Source organism: Sitodiplosis mosellana, unplaced genomic scaffold (genome assembly GCF_009176505.1).
Source record: "Sitodiplosis mosellana isolate CC-2019 unplaced genomic scaffold, AAFC_SMos_1.0 Smas_scaffold_6226, whole genome shotgun sequence".
NCBI lineage: Eukaryota > Metazoa > Arthropoda > Insecta > Diptera > Cecidomyiidae > Sitodiplosis > Sitodiplosis mosellana.
The window spans coordinates 15,413,363-15,429,957 of record NW_022601467.1 but is presented as its reverse complement, the minus strand read 5'-3'; the positions used below and the strand labels follow the sequence as shown (position 1 = coordinate 15,429,957).

The 16,595-nt window shown below is 35.0% G+C and overlaps 2 protein-coding genes and 1 non-coding gene across 6 annotated transcripts in view; 1 reads left to right on the top strand and 2 right to left on the bottom strand.

The window, feature by feature from the left end:
• Nucleotides 1–65: 65 nt before the first annotated feature.
• LOC129578161 (beclin-1-like protein) lies at nt 66–1,975 on the bottom strand. The gene is made up of 3 exons (XM_055466330.1): nt 1,523–1,975; nt 379–1,426; nt 66–300 (listed from the first exon to the last, which is right to left on the bottom strand). Exons 1-3 carry the CDS (start codon nt 1,632–1,634, stop codon nt 144–146), a joined length of 1,317 nt encoding a protein of 438 aa, XP_055322305.1. The 5' UTR covers nt 1,635–1,975; the 3' UTR covers nt 66–143.
• Nucleotides 1,976–2,718: 743 nt separating this feature from the next.
• On the top strand, nt 2,719–2,827 carry Trnas-gcu (transfer RNA serine (anticodon GCU)). Its single transcript has 2 exons — nt 2,719–2,755; nt 2,783–2,827. It is a non-coding gene; the product is annotated as a tRNA-Ser (tRNA).
• Nucleotides 2,828–3,520: 693 nt separating this feature from the next.
• Nucleotides 3,521–16,595, bottom strand: part of LOC129578159 (neurexin-1) — a 37,939-nt gene continuing 24,864 nt past the window's right edge. For all 4 annotated transcript variants that reach the window (XM_055466325.1, XM_055466328.1, XM_055466326.1 and 1 more), the window contains 8 exons: nt 13,797–13,944; nt 12,952–13,709; nt 12,609–12,787; nt 12,378–12,549; nt 12,060–12,295; nt 10,290–10,578; nt 9,906–10,203; nt 3,521–9,826 (listed from right to left, as the gene is read on the bottom strand). In XM_055466325.1, the coding sequence (XP_055322300.1) occupies nt 9,292–9,826; nt 9,906–10,203; nt 10,290–10,578; nt 12,060–12,295; nt 12,378–12,549; nt 12,609–12,787; nt 12,952–13,709; nt 13,797–13,944 (2,615 nt within the window). In that variant the 3' untranslated portion in view covers nt 3,521–9,291. The remainder of the gene's footprint in view (nt 9,827–9,905; nt 10,204–10,289; nt 10,579–12,059; nt 12,296–12,377; nt 12,550–12,608; nt 12,788–12,951; nt 13,710–13,796; nt 13,945–16,595) is intronic.

Here is a 16,595-nt window from a genome sequence, read left to right as displayed (position 1 = left end):
AAATGAGCAAAAGTTGCTCAATATTTCACTCAATTTGAATTGCTCAATGAAAGTTGCAAAAAACATATGATTCATATAAATTAACAAGGGTTTTTTATTTGGCTTAGGATACGAGGAACTTAAAAAAATGTAAATTAAATCTATTAAATATTAGATGCTGACACAGCACTTTCGTTTAGATCGGGCAGAGTCATTGGTTCGTCGGTGAACTGCGATGAAACCCATGCGAGGCCCCACTTCAAATTCGTCAAGAGAAACTTTAGCGCCTTTGTCCACTGCTCTTCTGAATTGAATTGAATTCTGCAAATAGATCGAATCGATTGTGTTAAGACGGATAGCAAAGAGAATGGTTGATACAATAAAATGCGTTGTTCTTACTTGATCGAATAGGAACTACCGGTTGCTGAGTCTTCAATTTTTCCTTTGTCGATGCGATACGGAAGGCAAAAGTCTTTGTCGCCCTTTTCCACTTCCTCTTTGAATTGTGCTAAACAGTCTAGGAACGCCACCATAGCCGCATCGAATTTCGTGTCCCAGAAAAATCGAAAGCCACCCGTTCCGTAGAGTGGCAGCTCTTTTCCGTTTTCCAGCACCTCGATGTACGAATGATTACCGTACGGTACCAATCGATATCGTTCGAAGTTCAGATTCACTTTGCGCGCCAGCGCCGACAGCAATAGAGCCGTTTGTCCCCAAGCTGCATTTATCTCAGACCAATCGACCGGCGCCGATGGCAGGCGACCCAATCGGAATGTGTTGATTGTGCCAAAGTGGCCCGAGTGCCAAATGTGAAACGTCATATTGAACACGTTGGTTCGCTTCAGCTTCTCCAATTCGTCATTCGCATACGATATCTGGCATTCCAGACTGTGAAACTCGTCTTCCGAGAGCATCAAATCGCGTCGATACTTCGAGTACTCTTTGCGATACTTTTCCTCATCGACGTTGAGACGCTCCTTTTCGTCTTCCTGTGTCTTGATTGTTTCCTTCACCGAATCCTCTTCGCGCTTCAGCTTCGCCAGCTCGTCAATCAAACGCTTCTCTTCCATTTCCAAATCGCTGAGCTCCTTCTCGAGCTGCTCAATGTTGGGTGTGTCATCGGTTTGCTCGAGCTTCTGTAGGTAATTGTTGTAGTCGTTCCACTCGTTTTCGGCCAGCTTCAATTGATGTTCCATCAGCTCGAGCAGAGTGTCTGTGCACTCATCGCACAGCGGATGATCTATCTCCGAGTTGGACGACAGAAAATCGAACAGATTTGCACGAGCCTTGAGTGTCGTTCCAAGACTTTGATTCTCTTTGCCATCGGATATGAGCATGAAGCCATTCGTTCCCGTTCCCGAGTCTGTCAATCGAAATGGAGGCACCAAATGATCCATGCTCGTGTCCTGTGAATCGATTTCGACATCAGCGTTTGCGTAGATTGGCACTAAAACAAAACAAATCAGACACATTACAAGGGAGTTTCATTCGATATTCTATCGGTATCGTAATAAATACAATTGAATTGTGGTGGTGTACTTACGGGCTAGCTCAGCTCTCGCATAATCATCCATATTCGTGAAGGAATCGTCCAGAATCACAGGTTGCAAACATCTTTGACATGTAAAATTTACGCTAACTCGTTCTCCCTCCATTTCTCCACAGTTGTTACTACCAGCTGGTTAATAACTTGTTTTTGGACTTATTTTTAGTTTAGCTTAAACTATCAGTAAAAACGAGAGTGAAAAATTTAATGTCTATTTGCGATTGCATTTGAACGATGAAACACAATCATTTTGTTGTTTGAGAACAAAAGCAGTGAAGTGTTGTGGTGGTTTGAGCGATTTTCTATTTTGACAGCAGTTTCAATGTCAACACGAATGACGTTGTTTGTAAATATACGTTCGTAACGAAAACGAAAACGAAACGATACGATACGAAACAGCGGAACGTCGTGAGTGAGTTCACATTTTGACTCACTTATCTAATGCACACGAATATTATCCTCAACCATCCTCCAGTCGTTCGCTTTGAAATTTTTCTCCTGCCTGTCTGAGTTTCGTATGGGAGATTCATTGAAATGAATTCAATTGTAAATATGTACGATTTTGATTCTGTGTGATTGTTTGTCTGTTGCTCAATTCGCGTCTGGTGTGCTGTCGATGATGAATGAGATGACGTAGAACATTTTATTTTGTTTGAATCGCATAACAAAGATTTGAAACACTTGTGCAGCGACTACATGGATTCAAATTCTCTGTACACTCGTATAGGCAAATTGAAGATGAATTTCTAGAATGTTGTCACCGAATATGAGAGGTGGTCCAATGTGGTCTGATTGACTCTGATTGAGTGGTAAAATGTATGTGAATGCGATGTTCTAGATTATTGTTTATCATGAGCTGTTTCATCGTAGATTGGATGAAAAGAATAGACCCAATATGTCTGTTTCCTATTGCTTTAGAGTTTTTTTTTTGAATAAATACTTTTGAAATATTTTATCCGAAACATTCTCTCAAAAGTATCGGAATCAAAAGCAACAAATCAGGTGAAAATCAAAAATACAGCGAAAGAGTTAATTTGGTATGACCGGCCACATCGTTATAGCGGCGATGAATGTAAGCACCTCGTATCTCTCGGACGCTGCTCTGCGTTCGCTCTGTGTTTTGTGTGTTCTCGTTGACGCGTCGAGCGAGTGTAACAAGGTACAGTAGACGAAACCTCGTAGAATAGACATATGACAAGGTGGCCGAGTGGTTAAGGCGATGGACTGCTAATGTTGTGTATAACAGCCGAAGCAGTGATCCATTGCGGTCTCCGCGCGCAGGTTCGAATCCTGCCCTTGTCGCTATTTTTTTCAATTTTTTATAACAGAATGTGACTCGTTTATTAATCGGCTGCCTTTTCTATGCGAAAATGTATTTGATTTTAATTTTTAGGAAATTTTTTCTCTACCGAACAAAGCTAGTAAATTAAAATAGTATGAGATGATGGTGTTCATTGCATTTGGACTATATTTTATGTCTATTATGGTGATGAAATGTATGTTCCGCTTTCGTTGAATCTTATTCTGACCTTTTTCGTATTTTCCTGCCTTCCGATAGATTGTTCAAGCGACATTTAGTAGAAGTTGAGTTGAATGTGTGTTGTTATTTGACGATATAAGCTTGAAGTAATAAATTACCGTATTTATGATAATGCCATGGAATTTTGCCAAAGAAAGTTTGCGACGAAAACTGTTCTATAGAAAAAAACCAATATTTCTTATTCTCCAGTAAATTTTCAAATTTATGTGATATATTTTGCTCATTATTGAACCGAATCACGCGCTATTTCCATATGCTGTTGAGCAATAACATTGAACCGGACATTAAACTTTACCCATTTTATCGGCCAGATGTTTCGAAAATGATTAAGACGACGAATCCAGTAACGTAAATAGCTTTGCTGAAATCTTATCGAAATTATTCATTTCAAGCACAATAAAACCGAACGGGAAACAAAAAAAAATCTCTCGAATAAAACACAAATCAAATTTCAATTTGTTGTATGGCTTATTCGACTTTTATTTGAATTATTTTTCTTGAAATTTAATTTTTTAAATAAAAAGATTATGGATAAATTCCCAAAAAAAGTCTATGATGACTGATCATTGTTCATATTATTTTTTGTTTGTTTTGTCATTCGAATTTAAATTGTTCACTTTTCAGTTCAACTATTTTTACTTTGTGTTTTGTCTCATTGTGTTCCATTTCTCATATTAATATGCGGTTTGCCGTTTCTTTATTTTTCTTTACTTTAATATAACATAACATTCATTTGCCCTAGAGTTTTCTGTTTTCTGTTCTGGTATGTGTTGTTCGCGCAGTAGCAGTATCATCGTTTCATTCTGAATATGCATTTTGAGTTTTATTAAAATTATTATTTTATGTCATTTTTTTTTTGGTTGTTGTTCAATATTTTCGTGTTTTTCATTTTTCTCAATGGAACGAAGTAACAATTGCATGGTTTCATAACAGAGAGAAGGAGAAAAGATGATAGGGATAGAAATATAGATAGAAAGGAGAAAAATAATTCAACACTCTTATTTCAACGAATGATGGAGAATCGATCGCACCGACAAGATATATAATATTCTTTCATGTGTGTTGTTGTTGTTGTTGTTTTTCATGTATTTGTATGTGTGTGTGTGTCGATGTGAGAGATAGAGCGATGTCTTATGAGTACAATTTTTTTTTAAATTTAACATTCAGTTTAATGGTCAAAACAAAAACATTGAATTAATACGCATAAATAACCATTTGTTTGTTTGTCTTTTTTTTTGTTTTTCTTAATTTAATTCATTTAAACGTTATCATTTATTGGATGTTTCGTGTTTGCATGTGTCTGGGTGTCTATGTAGCAGGGAAATCGGACTATCCATTAATGAATCCATTTTTCATTTAGCATGTATCGAGTGTACATAAGTTATAAGATTTTTTTTTTGGGGAAGGGTCTTTCTCACCACGTGGAATTATCCTAATTAAATCTCATTTTCTTTCATTTTTTTGATTCGATCCGATTGTGTTTTTTTTGTACGCGTATATTTTTGTTTACATTCTTCATTTTTTGTTTTGTTTCATTTAATAATTAATTTTATATCCTAGATAACATTTTACACTCTTCATTCTTTCTCATCCGATTTGGTTTTCGTGTTTAATTTGTCCAACATTGTGTTTTTTTTTAAATTAATTGTATAACTGTTACAAGTACTAAATGTGTGTTGCGTGTGATTATGTTTAACTTTTTCATAAAGTTTTTTTTTTGTTTCCTTTTTTGCGCCAATAAAGTTGAACTTTCATTTTTGTTCTGAAGAAATTGTCCGCGCTGGGTCGTTTCTATCAGCATTCTTTAATGTTTTTTTTTGTGGTAAATTAATTTTTTTTTCTCATTTATTTATAAATAAAATATCAGTCCAAACAAAATTTACTATCCCTTAAATGTATATATATGATTTTTTGGTGCAGTTTTACATAGTTTTTCTTGTTCTTGATGCTTTTTTTTCTTCTTCAATTCATCGTCTTCTTGTTCATTTCTCTCTAATAAATCAATCAATTTTTCTCTAAATCAATATCTCTCTTTCAATTAGGTTTGCAATAGACTTATATACTGTTTTGTTTTTCTGTACGGCTAAATATTCTTCGCATTACACGCGTGTCGTTGAAGTGAGTGAGTGTAAAGTGAATGGATTGTATCAATTGTTTTTGTTTTTTTTTAGCGTTTAATATCATAATATATGAATTTTTGTAATTGATATAATAGATTAAATGTGGCTCTTCACATCGTTCCCGTACATGATAGCATTAGTGTTGTGCCATTTTTTTTTCTTCTTTTCGTTTCTCTTCATTTTTATCAATTTGGATTTTTTTTCCTTGGACGAAACGATTTGGTGTGTGTGTGTGTGTGTGTGTTCATATTTTCAATTTGATTTGCATGTCATTGAAATGTGCATATCAATGGAAAATGGTCATCAAACTGTTGATCGTTCACATTTTCTCATCAAATCATCTCTCAGCCTCAATACAAGTCGCACCACCACAGTCGACGTTGCGTTTTACTCGTCTCAATACTGAACACACTGCATATTTATCTTGATTTTTAAACATATTCTATAAAGTATACGTAAAATTGATATGGAACAAGATTTTTCTTTAAAAACCGAATTGAATAAAATCGATATTCTTCTTGATTTAGATGTGTTGACATAATTTTGTTTTCATCGTTTTCTTTTAGTTCTGTTTTAGAATTGGAAATTAGAGAAGTTTTATTTTAAAAAACCAATGGACCGATTGGAAAATATACACAAACAAAATAGCGAGTCCACAACTCTTAGAGTGAGAGCAAAATCGTCAGAGTATAAGAAAAGAAAGTGATAAATTTTGAGCCGAAAAAAAAAAAAAAAAACGAAATCAGATTGTGTCCATTCATTAGCTATATATCGTTGATCACTTTTAGATTTTTTTTTTTTGGTTTCTTTTGTCTGCTGCTGCTGCACTAACTATTCACTAATCTATTTCGTTCACAATTCATTGTGGTTTGATGTGTTGAATACTGTGTCTAAGATTTGAAGGGAAAAGACGATATAAAAAGTCTCTCGAAAATAATTCGCTTGTTATCTCAATTTAAAAGGTTCGATTGAAAAATGTATCTGTGTGTTATTGTTGTTGGGGAAAAAAGCGGAGGAAATATTAGTTAATATCGCGCTAAATAGCGTCTTCACTCGTTTGGTTGTCATCGTGTTAAAATGCTTTGATTTCAAAATTGTTGTTCTTCTCTTGTTGGGAGAAAAACATGGAAAAAGCTTTGGTTTTTGTTCTCTCTCTGTGTGTGTGTGTGTTTTTTTTAAAAATAAATATTGCATCGAAAGTAAGATGAGGTAAAACTTTGAAATCTATCAAAATGGTTGGTGCAATCTCTGTATTCCGTGTTGTGATATGTTTAAATTTACAATTTTTTTTTTCTTCTTCATCTTTTTGAATTACACTACATTTGAAGTTCGTTTCCTGTGTATGCCCTAGAACTAAACGAAACAATACAAAAAAAAAGTTCACTGGATGATTTGCTCTAATTAGCTCACAACTAAATGCTTTTTATTTTGGTAAAAAAGAACATGGCGTTTTTTTGTGATGGTGTTTTGTTGTTGTTATCTGCATGTTTGGCGTTGATGAATGTCGACTTGAATGCAATATGGATTTGAATCGCTGCACACCCAAACTGGTGCGAGTGACACAAAAACGAATGTGGTTAAAAAAGCAAGCGGGCGCATGTATATGAGGGATGAGATCAATGATGAACATGGTAACAAAAACTAACAAATAAAACCAAAACTAAAATTAGCAAAAAGCACTTTATCGACGCGTTGCATTACATATTTTATTTTAAAATATTCGGGGATTTGTCCTGCTCTTTCTCTCGTATGTGTGTTCGTGTGTGTTTCTTTTTATTCTTTGGTTTCACTACTAAAAATTTTGGTTTTGAGCATTTCTAGGAGTAAATTAATATTACTACTGATATTGTCTCTTTCTTTCGTCTTTTTTCTACTTGTTTTTCTTTTTATTTATTCTTCTCGATTTTTGTTTTCTTTCTCAAATGCGGCTTCAAAATACGTTCAACATTTCATTTTTAAATCCTCTCGCGCTTCTTTCCATCATCAAGCACATTTCATTGCACAACAATCTGTAACTCGATTTGTGTTTTTCCAAATGATGAAGAACAAAAGTGGACAAACAAAAACACACGAATATGTCAAATGTAAATTGTAAATAAACCAATTATCCAACAGTCCATTTAACTCGTTCGAACGTTTAGTTGTGTTAAAATGTGGGTGTGAGTATGTGTGTGTGCATTTGAAAAAGAGAGAAACGTTGTTTGTTTCCTTTTTTTTAAATTTGAAATAGAAACAGTTGATTAAAAATTTGCATCAATACGGAACTCGATTTAAAATTTATTGGGTGCAATTCGATTCGTGGTTTGTGTGGGAGGTTTTTTGTGTTTTTTGTTTCATTATTCTTGAATAAAAGACAATGAATTCAATACAATTGGTTTAGAGAGGGTGAGATTCGTATTCATTTTTGATTTTGATTCAGATTTTAAAAGTCATGTACGTATTAATAACGTTCTGATTGTTAGATTCCGAATGAAGTGGATTTGTTGTTGCAGTTTGAAAATTGTGCACATATGAAGAGAGAGAGAGAGAGAGAGAGAATAATATTTAAATAGCGTGAAAATGTTTGTGTGTGTATGTTGTTTTTCGTGTGTTTTCTTTTTAAATAACGTATTTTGAAGTATTTTCGCGAGGTTGATTTGAAAGAGATACATAGATGAAAAATTTGAAACTGAGTCGAGTTATTTGGTTCAGTTAGCTTGCGAGATTGTTGTGTCTCATTTCACGCAAACAATTGTGCGCATTTGCATCATGAGTGCACAATTGCCGTTATTTGTTTGTTGTTGCCTACAATCCTTGTTATCCTATTCGTCTTTTTTTTTCCATTGTTGCAATTTTTTGTGGTGATTTTCTGTTTCTTCCATTATTTTTTCTTCTTAAATAAATCTTAACCGGTATTGGGTTTGTTATTTTTAACTAAACAATTTACGCTAGGATCTTTTCACTAATGTTGTCTTCTTAAATGTTTTGGTTTTATGTTCAATTATACACACTGATTGATTTTATTTTTTTTTATTTTTTTTTTAGTTGTACACATAAAGGAGATGCGCTTTCATTTTGCCATAATGCTTGAGACGTTGATGGAACGGAAATTGGGAAAATAAAAAATAAACGACTAACATGATACATATGTTGTTCCTCTTCGAAGAGGAGCAGAATAGCGTGAAACTTAAATCAAACCGCACAAATTGGGGGGAGGTTCATGGGATCAACTAAATTTCTGAATATTCATCATTCATTTTAGCGTTTTCATTTCAAATACATATACAGCTGACGTATGTGTGTGTCTCTCTCTGTGTATTACAAGTGTACCGTTTAAGTCACTACTTCATCGATTAGATTTCAGTTTTTTTTACAAATATATCTACACACTAAAAAAAAATTCTTATATTTCCGTCCATTAGACCAAACAAAAATCAACGAAAAGTTTTTGTTTTTTTTTTGATTTTGGGGAGGGTTGTTGGTTATACATGGCATTTTCTCTGCTGGATATTATTTGATGTGTGTATGTGCTGTGTTTGCGTATGCCTTACATAAATCTAACGTACGTTCATTTCGTTTTTCGTCGTCATGTTACCATAACAACATCATTCATTTTCATCAATTTTTTTCGGGTTGTTGTTGCTTATCATTTTTTTTAAACATTTAGCACCTTCTCTTTTTCTCTAACTTTTGAATCATCATAACAATTATTCGCTTGAAGTTTCACCATTTTTTTCTTAATTAATTTTTTTTGACTTCAAATGGTTAAAATATTCGTTTTACATGTGTTTCAGTTCATTTTAAGTGAATAAAGCTCAAATTGTCAATTGGACAATTGTTGGAGGAGATTTTTCTTTTGGTTTTTGGTTAAACTAAACAGATTTTATGACAATGGACCAATGGAAAACTTACTTAATTCTCTTTTTTTCTGTATATTTTTTGTTTGGCAGCTATTTGCAAATAACTGTCCACGTTTTCTATTGGGAACTGATTTTTCTTTTGTTTTTTTTTTGTTATGATCCTATATGAAATTCGTAAAATTTTTGTTTTCTTTGCTGTTGCAGTGCTGTTTTTTTTTATTCTTCGTTTAGTTTTTTGTTTATTTTGTTTTGTCATTCGAAACCATTTTACACATACCATTCTTTGATATCTTTTGAATCTCGTTTCTTTGGTTTTTGTGGAACCAAACCTGGCACTTGTGCTTTATCGCTACCATTTAAACGTAACGAACCATTCAATGGCACATTCGATCCATTTATCGGATGCCTTGCTCCGTTTGTACATGAATTATTGCCAAGTAATGCAGCATTCGCTCCCTGGCCGTAGGAAGCGCGCTTGTCTGGGTCGGCTTTGTAGTTTCTATCTCCATTTGATCGTAACCAAATCAAGAGCAATATGACCAGCACAACGGCAATCAATGCGCCCGCTACAATGCCGATTATCATTGCTGTTCGTTCTTCCGCTTCAGAACTAATGCGACCACCACGATTGATTTTTGGACGACCACCGTGATTGTATGGGGTTGGCGGTGGCTGTGGATAAAATGGTGGTTCTGGTTCTACTTCCGATTCAATATCGTGCTCGCCACGTTCGTACTGTGATTCCGTAGTTTTGCTATCGTATTGATTTGGTGTCCACGCTGGCTTGTCCTCGTGCCGTTCACTATAAATTCCAAAAGCAAAGCAGTTAGTTCATTGAATAGACAAAAAGTAAATCAAATTCATTTTCGCTCAATCATTACCGATAATCTTCTCTCGTGTGATCAATATTGTTATCCATTTCAGTTGTGCTTGGTTTATGATAATGCGTTGTCTCTGGAATTGGTACGGTGGTCATGTGACTGGTCGATGATGACCATGTAGTTTCGGGTCGTGTAACGGCCGGTGTTGATTGGCTTTGTGTTGAACTGACCGATGTGCTTGTGCCAACGTTTGTGGTTCCGATTTCCGATGTTGTACCAAATGTATTTGTATCACGATTTGTTGTACTCAAATCTTCGAATGTTTTCGTTGTTTCCGATGCCGTTGATGATGTGCGATCTAAGATATCATTCAAATTGTTAATATTATTCGATTATTTTATCAAAACTTTTTTCATGCTCAAAAAAACAGAGCCACGGTTTTACCTGTGCCTTTAGATGTAGTCGATGTAAATGATTCGGTAACACTGCCAGAGTCACCCGAACCATGAATACAATCTTCATCGTCGCATGCCTCTTTTGCACTGGTCTCTTCGCTCTTGTGCGGTGTTGTCGGTTGTTTCGTTGGTGGTACATAAACGGGAGTAATTAAATCGTCGCCGCTGCCTGATTCAAACGGTGGCGTACACTCGTCCTCATCGTCACCACGACAACCCGAACCCGCTCCCGAAAAAATGAGGTCATCAACCACACCTGGATAATTGCTGGCTGGAGTCTAAAAACCGAGCGAGTAGAAGAAAAAAAACGAGAACAAAATCCCATTCATCAAAACTCACATTCACTTGATTTGAACAATAATTTTTTGTTTCAAATCTAATCTATGTAAAGTATAACCATGTGTTTGCGTGCAATGTCAAACTGACAAGAGAGAAAAAGGGGTGATGGCATTTAATAAATCAGAAGAACGAAACAGAAAAAAATCGTTGAAGTAAAATCCAAAATAAAAATCATGCATTTTTAATTCGACCAAGAGAGAAACAGAGAGAAAAAAATGATATAGAATTGAAGAGTTCATGGCAATGCTAAAGAGTGTGAAAGGCCAGGGATTAAATGGTGTGTTTGGGTGATATTGAATGACTTTAAACAAAATCGATATGAATCAAAAGAAAATGTTTGTCTGCCATATTTTTTTTTGTGTTTGTGTGTGTTTGTGTGTTTGATGGTAATTTTTTTCGTTTTGTTCTTGAATGTTGTATTTCTGTGTCAGCAGACTGATGATGGGCAAAAATGGAAATCATAAATTTATGCGCCAGCCATTTTCACACCATCCCGCTTACTGTGTATCATGCAAAAAAAAAATTCAACTGTTTTTCTTGTGTATAAAGGGTTATCAAACGAAAATTGGAATATAAACATTTAATAAACAAAAATACACACACATAATAAATACGTCTATTTTACTGACACTTGCTCGGATTGCAGCTGGTTCTTTTTTTTGTTAACATTTCAATGTTATGTTTTTTTTTTAGAAATAGGAATTATTGTTTGTTATCATCATATCGCGACGACAATAAAAAATGACGGTCAATTTGTTCATGTTTCGTCCAACAGATGATAACAACTATGCTCACTTGATGATTGTCATGATTATCATGCAAAACCCTTATTATTTACAGAAAAAAAAACAGTATTTGTTGGTGAATAGAAAGAGTTCGATTGATTCATATATACACATGAGCATTACATGTTACAAAATTCGAATGGATAGAGACAGAGGAATCGAGATAGAGTGAAAATGTTAAGTTAGTGTCAAACATAACGACAATACAAATATGAATTTAAAACGGTATTTGGTCAACTTTGATTGGCCAAATGGCCAATGGAATGGAAATATGATCACATCAGTTTGGTGATGCGAAATTCCATGAAAAAATGAAAAATTGTGTGAAAAATGTCTGGAATTTTTTTTTTTTGACGATGAGAGTGAATTGTACGGAATAAATTTATTAAAGGAAAAAATTGTTGTTGGTTCTTTCAAGCAAAACGAAATGGCAACGAAATCGGCCAAAACACATACAATGTTACTGTGCTATACATGGATAGGCATTAAGCTTAATCTGAGAGGGCAGCATTTCGTTTGCTTGTGTTTTGTTTTCTGTTTGGGTGGAGGGGCGCGATGCCGTTTCGCAACACATCAACAAAACAGAAATATAGAAAAATCGTTTGAATGTTGTAGGTTCGCTGAAAATTCCTAACCTGCTGCATTCTTGTTAGATCAGTTCTATCTAATACTCCAGTTACCAATTGTACGTCTCCGCGAACGGTCACATGTGGATCTCGTTCAGCTGCCAAATCTAGCACACGCAATCGATTTACTGATAGACCAGAGACCACACCAACAAACGGCCGTTCGATACGGAAACGACCGTTTCGTGCAATTTTACCGCCCACCTGGATATTTGCCATCGAATTGAACACCGTCGACTGATGACCTGTTTTTTTTTTTTTTTTTTGGGGAAAGAAATTCGGTTAAATAAGCTTGAAAAAAAAGTGTGGATAAGAGGATGTGGTTACCTTGAGGGTGTACAGTTTGAACATTGTAATCATCAAGCTGAAGCGTTGCATTGCCACCGAATCGTTGGAATCGTACAATGTGATAAATGTTGTCATTGACTTTAGTACCGATTTCACCGAGTGGCAGATCATGCGATCCAATATTGTACACCATGAAGATGTTCCCTTCAACCTGTGAAATGTGAAAATTTGTTGCAAAAGCTCAATATGCAAATCAATGGATATAATTACAATTTCCAGTTCCATGTAATCTTGGGTTGTTGCACTTTCAACTCTCAACAAGACAGCATCGGATTTGGTGGTGATGAATCCGAGCGCAATCGAATCTTCCTCAGTATCTGGTTGCTTTCCAGCTGGATACATATACTGGATCATTCCTTTGTTTGAACCGAATTCATAGGCAACTGACTCTGTATTTGTTAAACGAAGGAAATTGGTTAGTGGTTATTCATTATTAAGGATACCCATTCTTGGGTGTTTCCTCCACTACTTGATGGACATCTAATTTTCTATTCGTTTTCTTATGTGTTGAGCAACATCTAAAAAAGAAAAGGTTGCCTTCGAATTTGCTTACCATCATAACAAGTGGGTCCTGAATAAGTGGTCATTTCGCATTCGCAAGCATAAGCGTTCCACTGTTGAACGCAAACGCCACGATTGGCGCAAGCATTTTGACTGCATTTCGTAGGACCTTCGCATCCGTTGACAACAAGTGAACTGGGTACAACGGCGTCTTCCGTTAGACTTGGCGAAATATCGGCAAAGTCAATTGAAGCCAAACATCCTTCGAATCCATTTCGCGACACAACTGCCGGAGGTAGTTTAGTGTACATATCCTTGAACACGCCGCCAATATACATAATTCCTTCCAATTCCATGTGCATATTATTGCCAGGTGTATTATACACTTCGATTGTGTCATCAACAATGAGTGTATGAGTCTTGGGACCGGGTCGTCGAATGCTAACCACATGCCATCGATTATCGTTCATATGTATGCGGGATGTGTCGCGTAAAGTGATAGGTCCATCACCCAAATCGAAAATGTAATGAACTTTACCGTTTACCAATTCAATGGCAATGAAATCGTTTCGACGACCACCATTATAGAACAATAGGCCATTGGCTTCGAGCGTCTTGAATCGGAAATCGATGAACACATTGGAATAGGCCTTGAGCATAGCCAGACCAACATACGAATGCTTGGAACGGAATGTTGCCGCATGGTACGGGGTTGATAGTGTAGGCGTCACAAAGCGTGCATTCAACTTGAACGTGGTTAAGGGAAGTACCGACAGCTCAGAACCAAGAGCTTTCACTATGTCAATGTATCTAATTCATAAAATAGTCAAACATTCAATTTAATTGCCAAATTATAGGAAATAACCATTGATTTTATCCATCGTCGAAATATCCTACCGATTTCCATTGTACACAAAGCCTTGCATATGACCAACAAAGTTTGCCATTGTGGATGTCATTTGGATTTCTTCTTCCGCATGGAACATCCCGCCCAAATGAATTGAACGAATTTCCATTGTGCTGTGTCGCCCCAAAATGGTTTCGGCTGTTGAAGAGAATCAAATCGAAATGCATGCAAAACGAAATAAGTGAAACATGTTCGCTGTACGAATTGTTTTGTTTGTTTGATCATAAACGATCATTGCATTGATCATGCTAATTGGTGAGTTTTGTTGTTAAAGAAAAAAGAACTGTGAGATTTGTGTGTGTGACAAGCTAATTTCCTACATTCACTACAACTATTCACTAGTTTATGCTATGCTACGCATTCGGTTGCAATTTTATCCAAAGAGAGAAAGATAAAAGTTCAAAAGTCAAAATGTCTACATCTAAAGAGTGCCGCAATTACAATGCAAACGAATGACGCCGCTATGATGCGCTTACAGAAATAATAAAGATTGAACCATAAAAGTCACGTTTGCCGCGAGAATTTTGAATTAAAATCGAATGCTTTGCAATTGACGGCCACGTGCAGTTTTTTTTTAAAAGCATTTTCATTCTAGCATAGTAGGCAGAGTAAGAAGAAAAAGGATACAGAGGGATCAAGTATTTTAACGAAAAATAAACAAAAACAACGGATAGACAGATCCAGCGTCAATAGAGACAATACAAAAACAAGAGTGGAACAAAAACAAACTAAATAAATAATCAAAAACGTCGTAAAACAACGGATTCAAAAAACAAAAAAAGAACAAAATGTTCGTTCAAACAACAGTCCGTATTCGAAATCTAGACAAAATACCATATCTTACAGGGCGGGATTCTATAAGCTATTTAATTTTAATATTTTTTTTTATTGTTGGTGTACGTGTGTGGTTTAAAAATAAAATTCGATTCAAACAAAAACGGCAAAAAATCATAACATATATATACTTTGCTCCAGATTAATATATATATATCGGTGTGTATGTGTGTGTGGTTTCTTGACAAAAAATAAAAGAACAACCAAAGAACTTCGAAAATGAAAATCAAATTAGGAAAACGAAAACCAAAATTGGATAAATCAATTGTAAACAATCAGACTAAATTTTGCTTTTGAGTTACAGATATTGGTTGTATGTGTTCGTTGATGATATTTACTTCAAACGCACCGAAACCCGTCATCCAATCCTCTCTTGCGTGAACCGACCGACCGATTGATTCGAAAGAAATGAGCATTAAATTGGAAAAATCGCTTGAATGTGTGCGTGTGCGATCAAGTGTCATTTTCCATTTTGTCATCGTTGTCGTCGTCGTCGTCGGCAGCAACCACATTCGTTAAACTTGAACAACTTTTTCTCAATGTGACATTGACTTTTTCAAAGGTGATGGTGGTAGTGGTGGTGGTCCAAAGAAAACATCATCATCGAATCGCAATTTAACAAACAAATTTAATTTTTATTCCGCATTGTGGAAATTAATTTTGTTTAGAAAAATTAAAAATTATCAGTTTTTTTTTCAGGCAAAACAATTTTGGTGCAATAAAATAGCGCCCTGACGCTCGTTGAATTTCGTTCGATCGTTTTTATTTCCTCCTTTTTTTTCGAATAAAATTTCGTGAATTTTTTTTTTCGTTTCGGGTTCGTTCAACGTCATCGTTCATCCTTTGTTCGTATCGTTTTTTGAGTGTCACGTTAAATAAAATTTTCGACATTCGAATCATTTCTAATTCATTGAATTTCTTTGTTAATTCAGTTTAAAAAAAAATTTCTGTTCGTTATAAATTCCGATAGCAAAGTAGAAAAACACCTTCGATAATAAGAAACACGGTGGAAAAAAAAAGAACATAAACAAAATATTGCAAAGTGAGACTGAGCTGCGTTGCGTTGAGTTGATGTGATGTACACTGCAAAATGCACATCAAATCAACTTGAAATTGAATGTGTCAGCTGTCTAATCAAAACTTTTTTATTTTCTTTCCAGGAATGTCAACAATTTCTTTCCTACGCTCGCGCCGCGCGACACACTTCAATGATTGGCACATTTTTGCACACAACATGAAAAAGGCAGAGAGACGCTTGCTTTCTTAAGTCGAAGATGGTTTTCTAATTTGCTTTGTCAATTACATGAAACGCAAAACCAAATCAAAAATCAAACGAAAACTTTTGAGATTTAATAAAAAAAAAATGAAACGGAAAATGTCGCTGAGAAAAATGAAAACGGGAAAATAATTACAAAACAAAAGAAATTATAGGGTCAGACTATTGAGGAGTAGAAATCAACAAATGAAAAGAAAATTTGATCAAATGATTTGTTTTTCGTTGTACAAAAAAAAATCGAAAAGCAAAAGTCGAAATATCTTGTTGGGAACTGATAAATCATAAATTAGAAAACATTGAAAAATATATAGTTTATTCCATTTGATGGATTTTGTCAGTCCATCATTGGGTTTTTCGAAACAAATCAGAATAAAACCACCGAAAGCGTATGATATTTTTTTTTGGGGAGAGAAGCTAGCAAATCTCTCTCACATATACAAAATTCAACTATATTCTGGATATATATTTTTGTATTATAAATAGCTTGGGCGACTACAACGAATGAGGCATTTGATAATTTGATCATTATTTTGACTGGCTTTTTTTTTTGTACACACTTCAAATACATTGTATTTATAGATTAGACTAGATAAAACTTATTTGTACACACAGAGCAAATACAATAGACAAGTAAAGACATTTTCATTGGTTTTACAGTTTTTTTTTGTCGTTTGTTTTT

Coding starts and splice junctions, on each gene's coding strand:
- LOC129578161 (XM_055466330.1), bottom strand. CDS start 1,634: ATGGAGGGAGAACGAGTTAGCGTAAATTTTACATGTCAAAGATGTTTG. Junction 1,427..1,522: donor TGCGAGAGCTGAGCTAGCCC/GTAAGTACACCA, acceptor GTTTTGTTTTAG/TGCCAATCTACGCAAACGCT. Junction 301..378: donor GGTAGTTCCTATTCGATCAA/GTAAGAACAACG, acceptor ATCTATTTGCAG/AATTCAATTCAATTCAGAAG.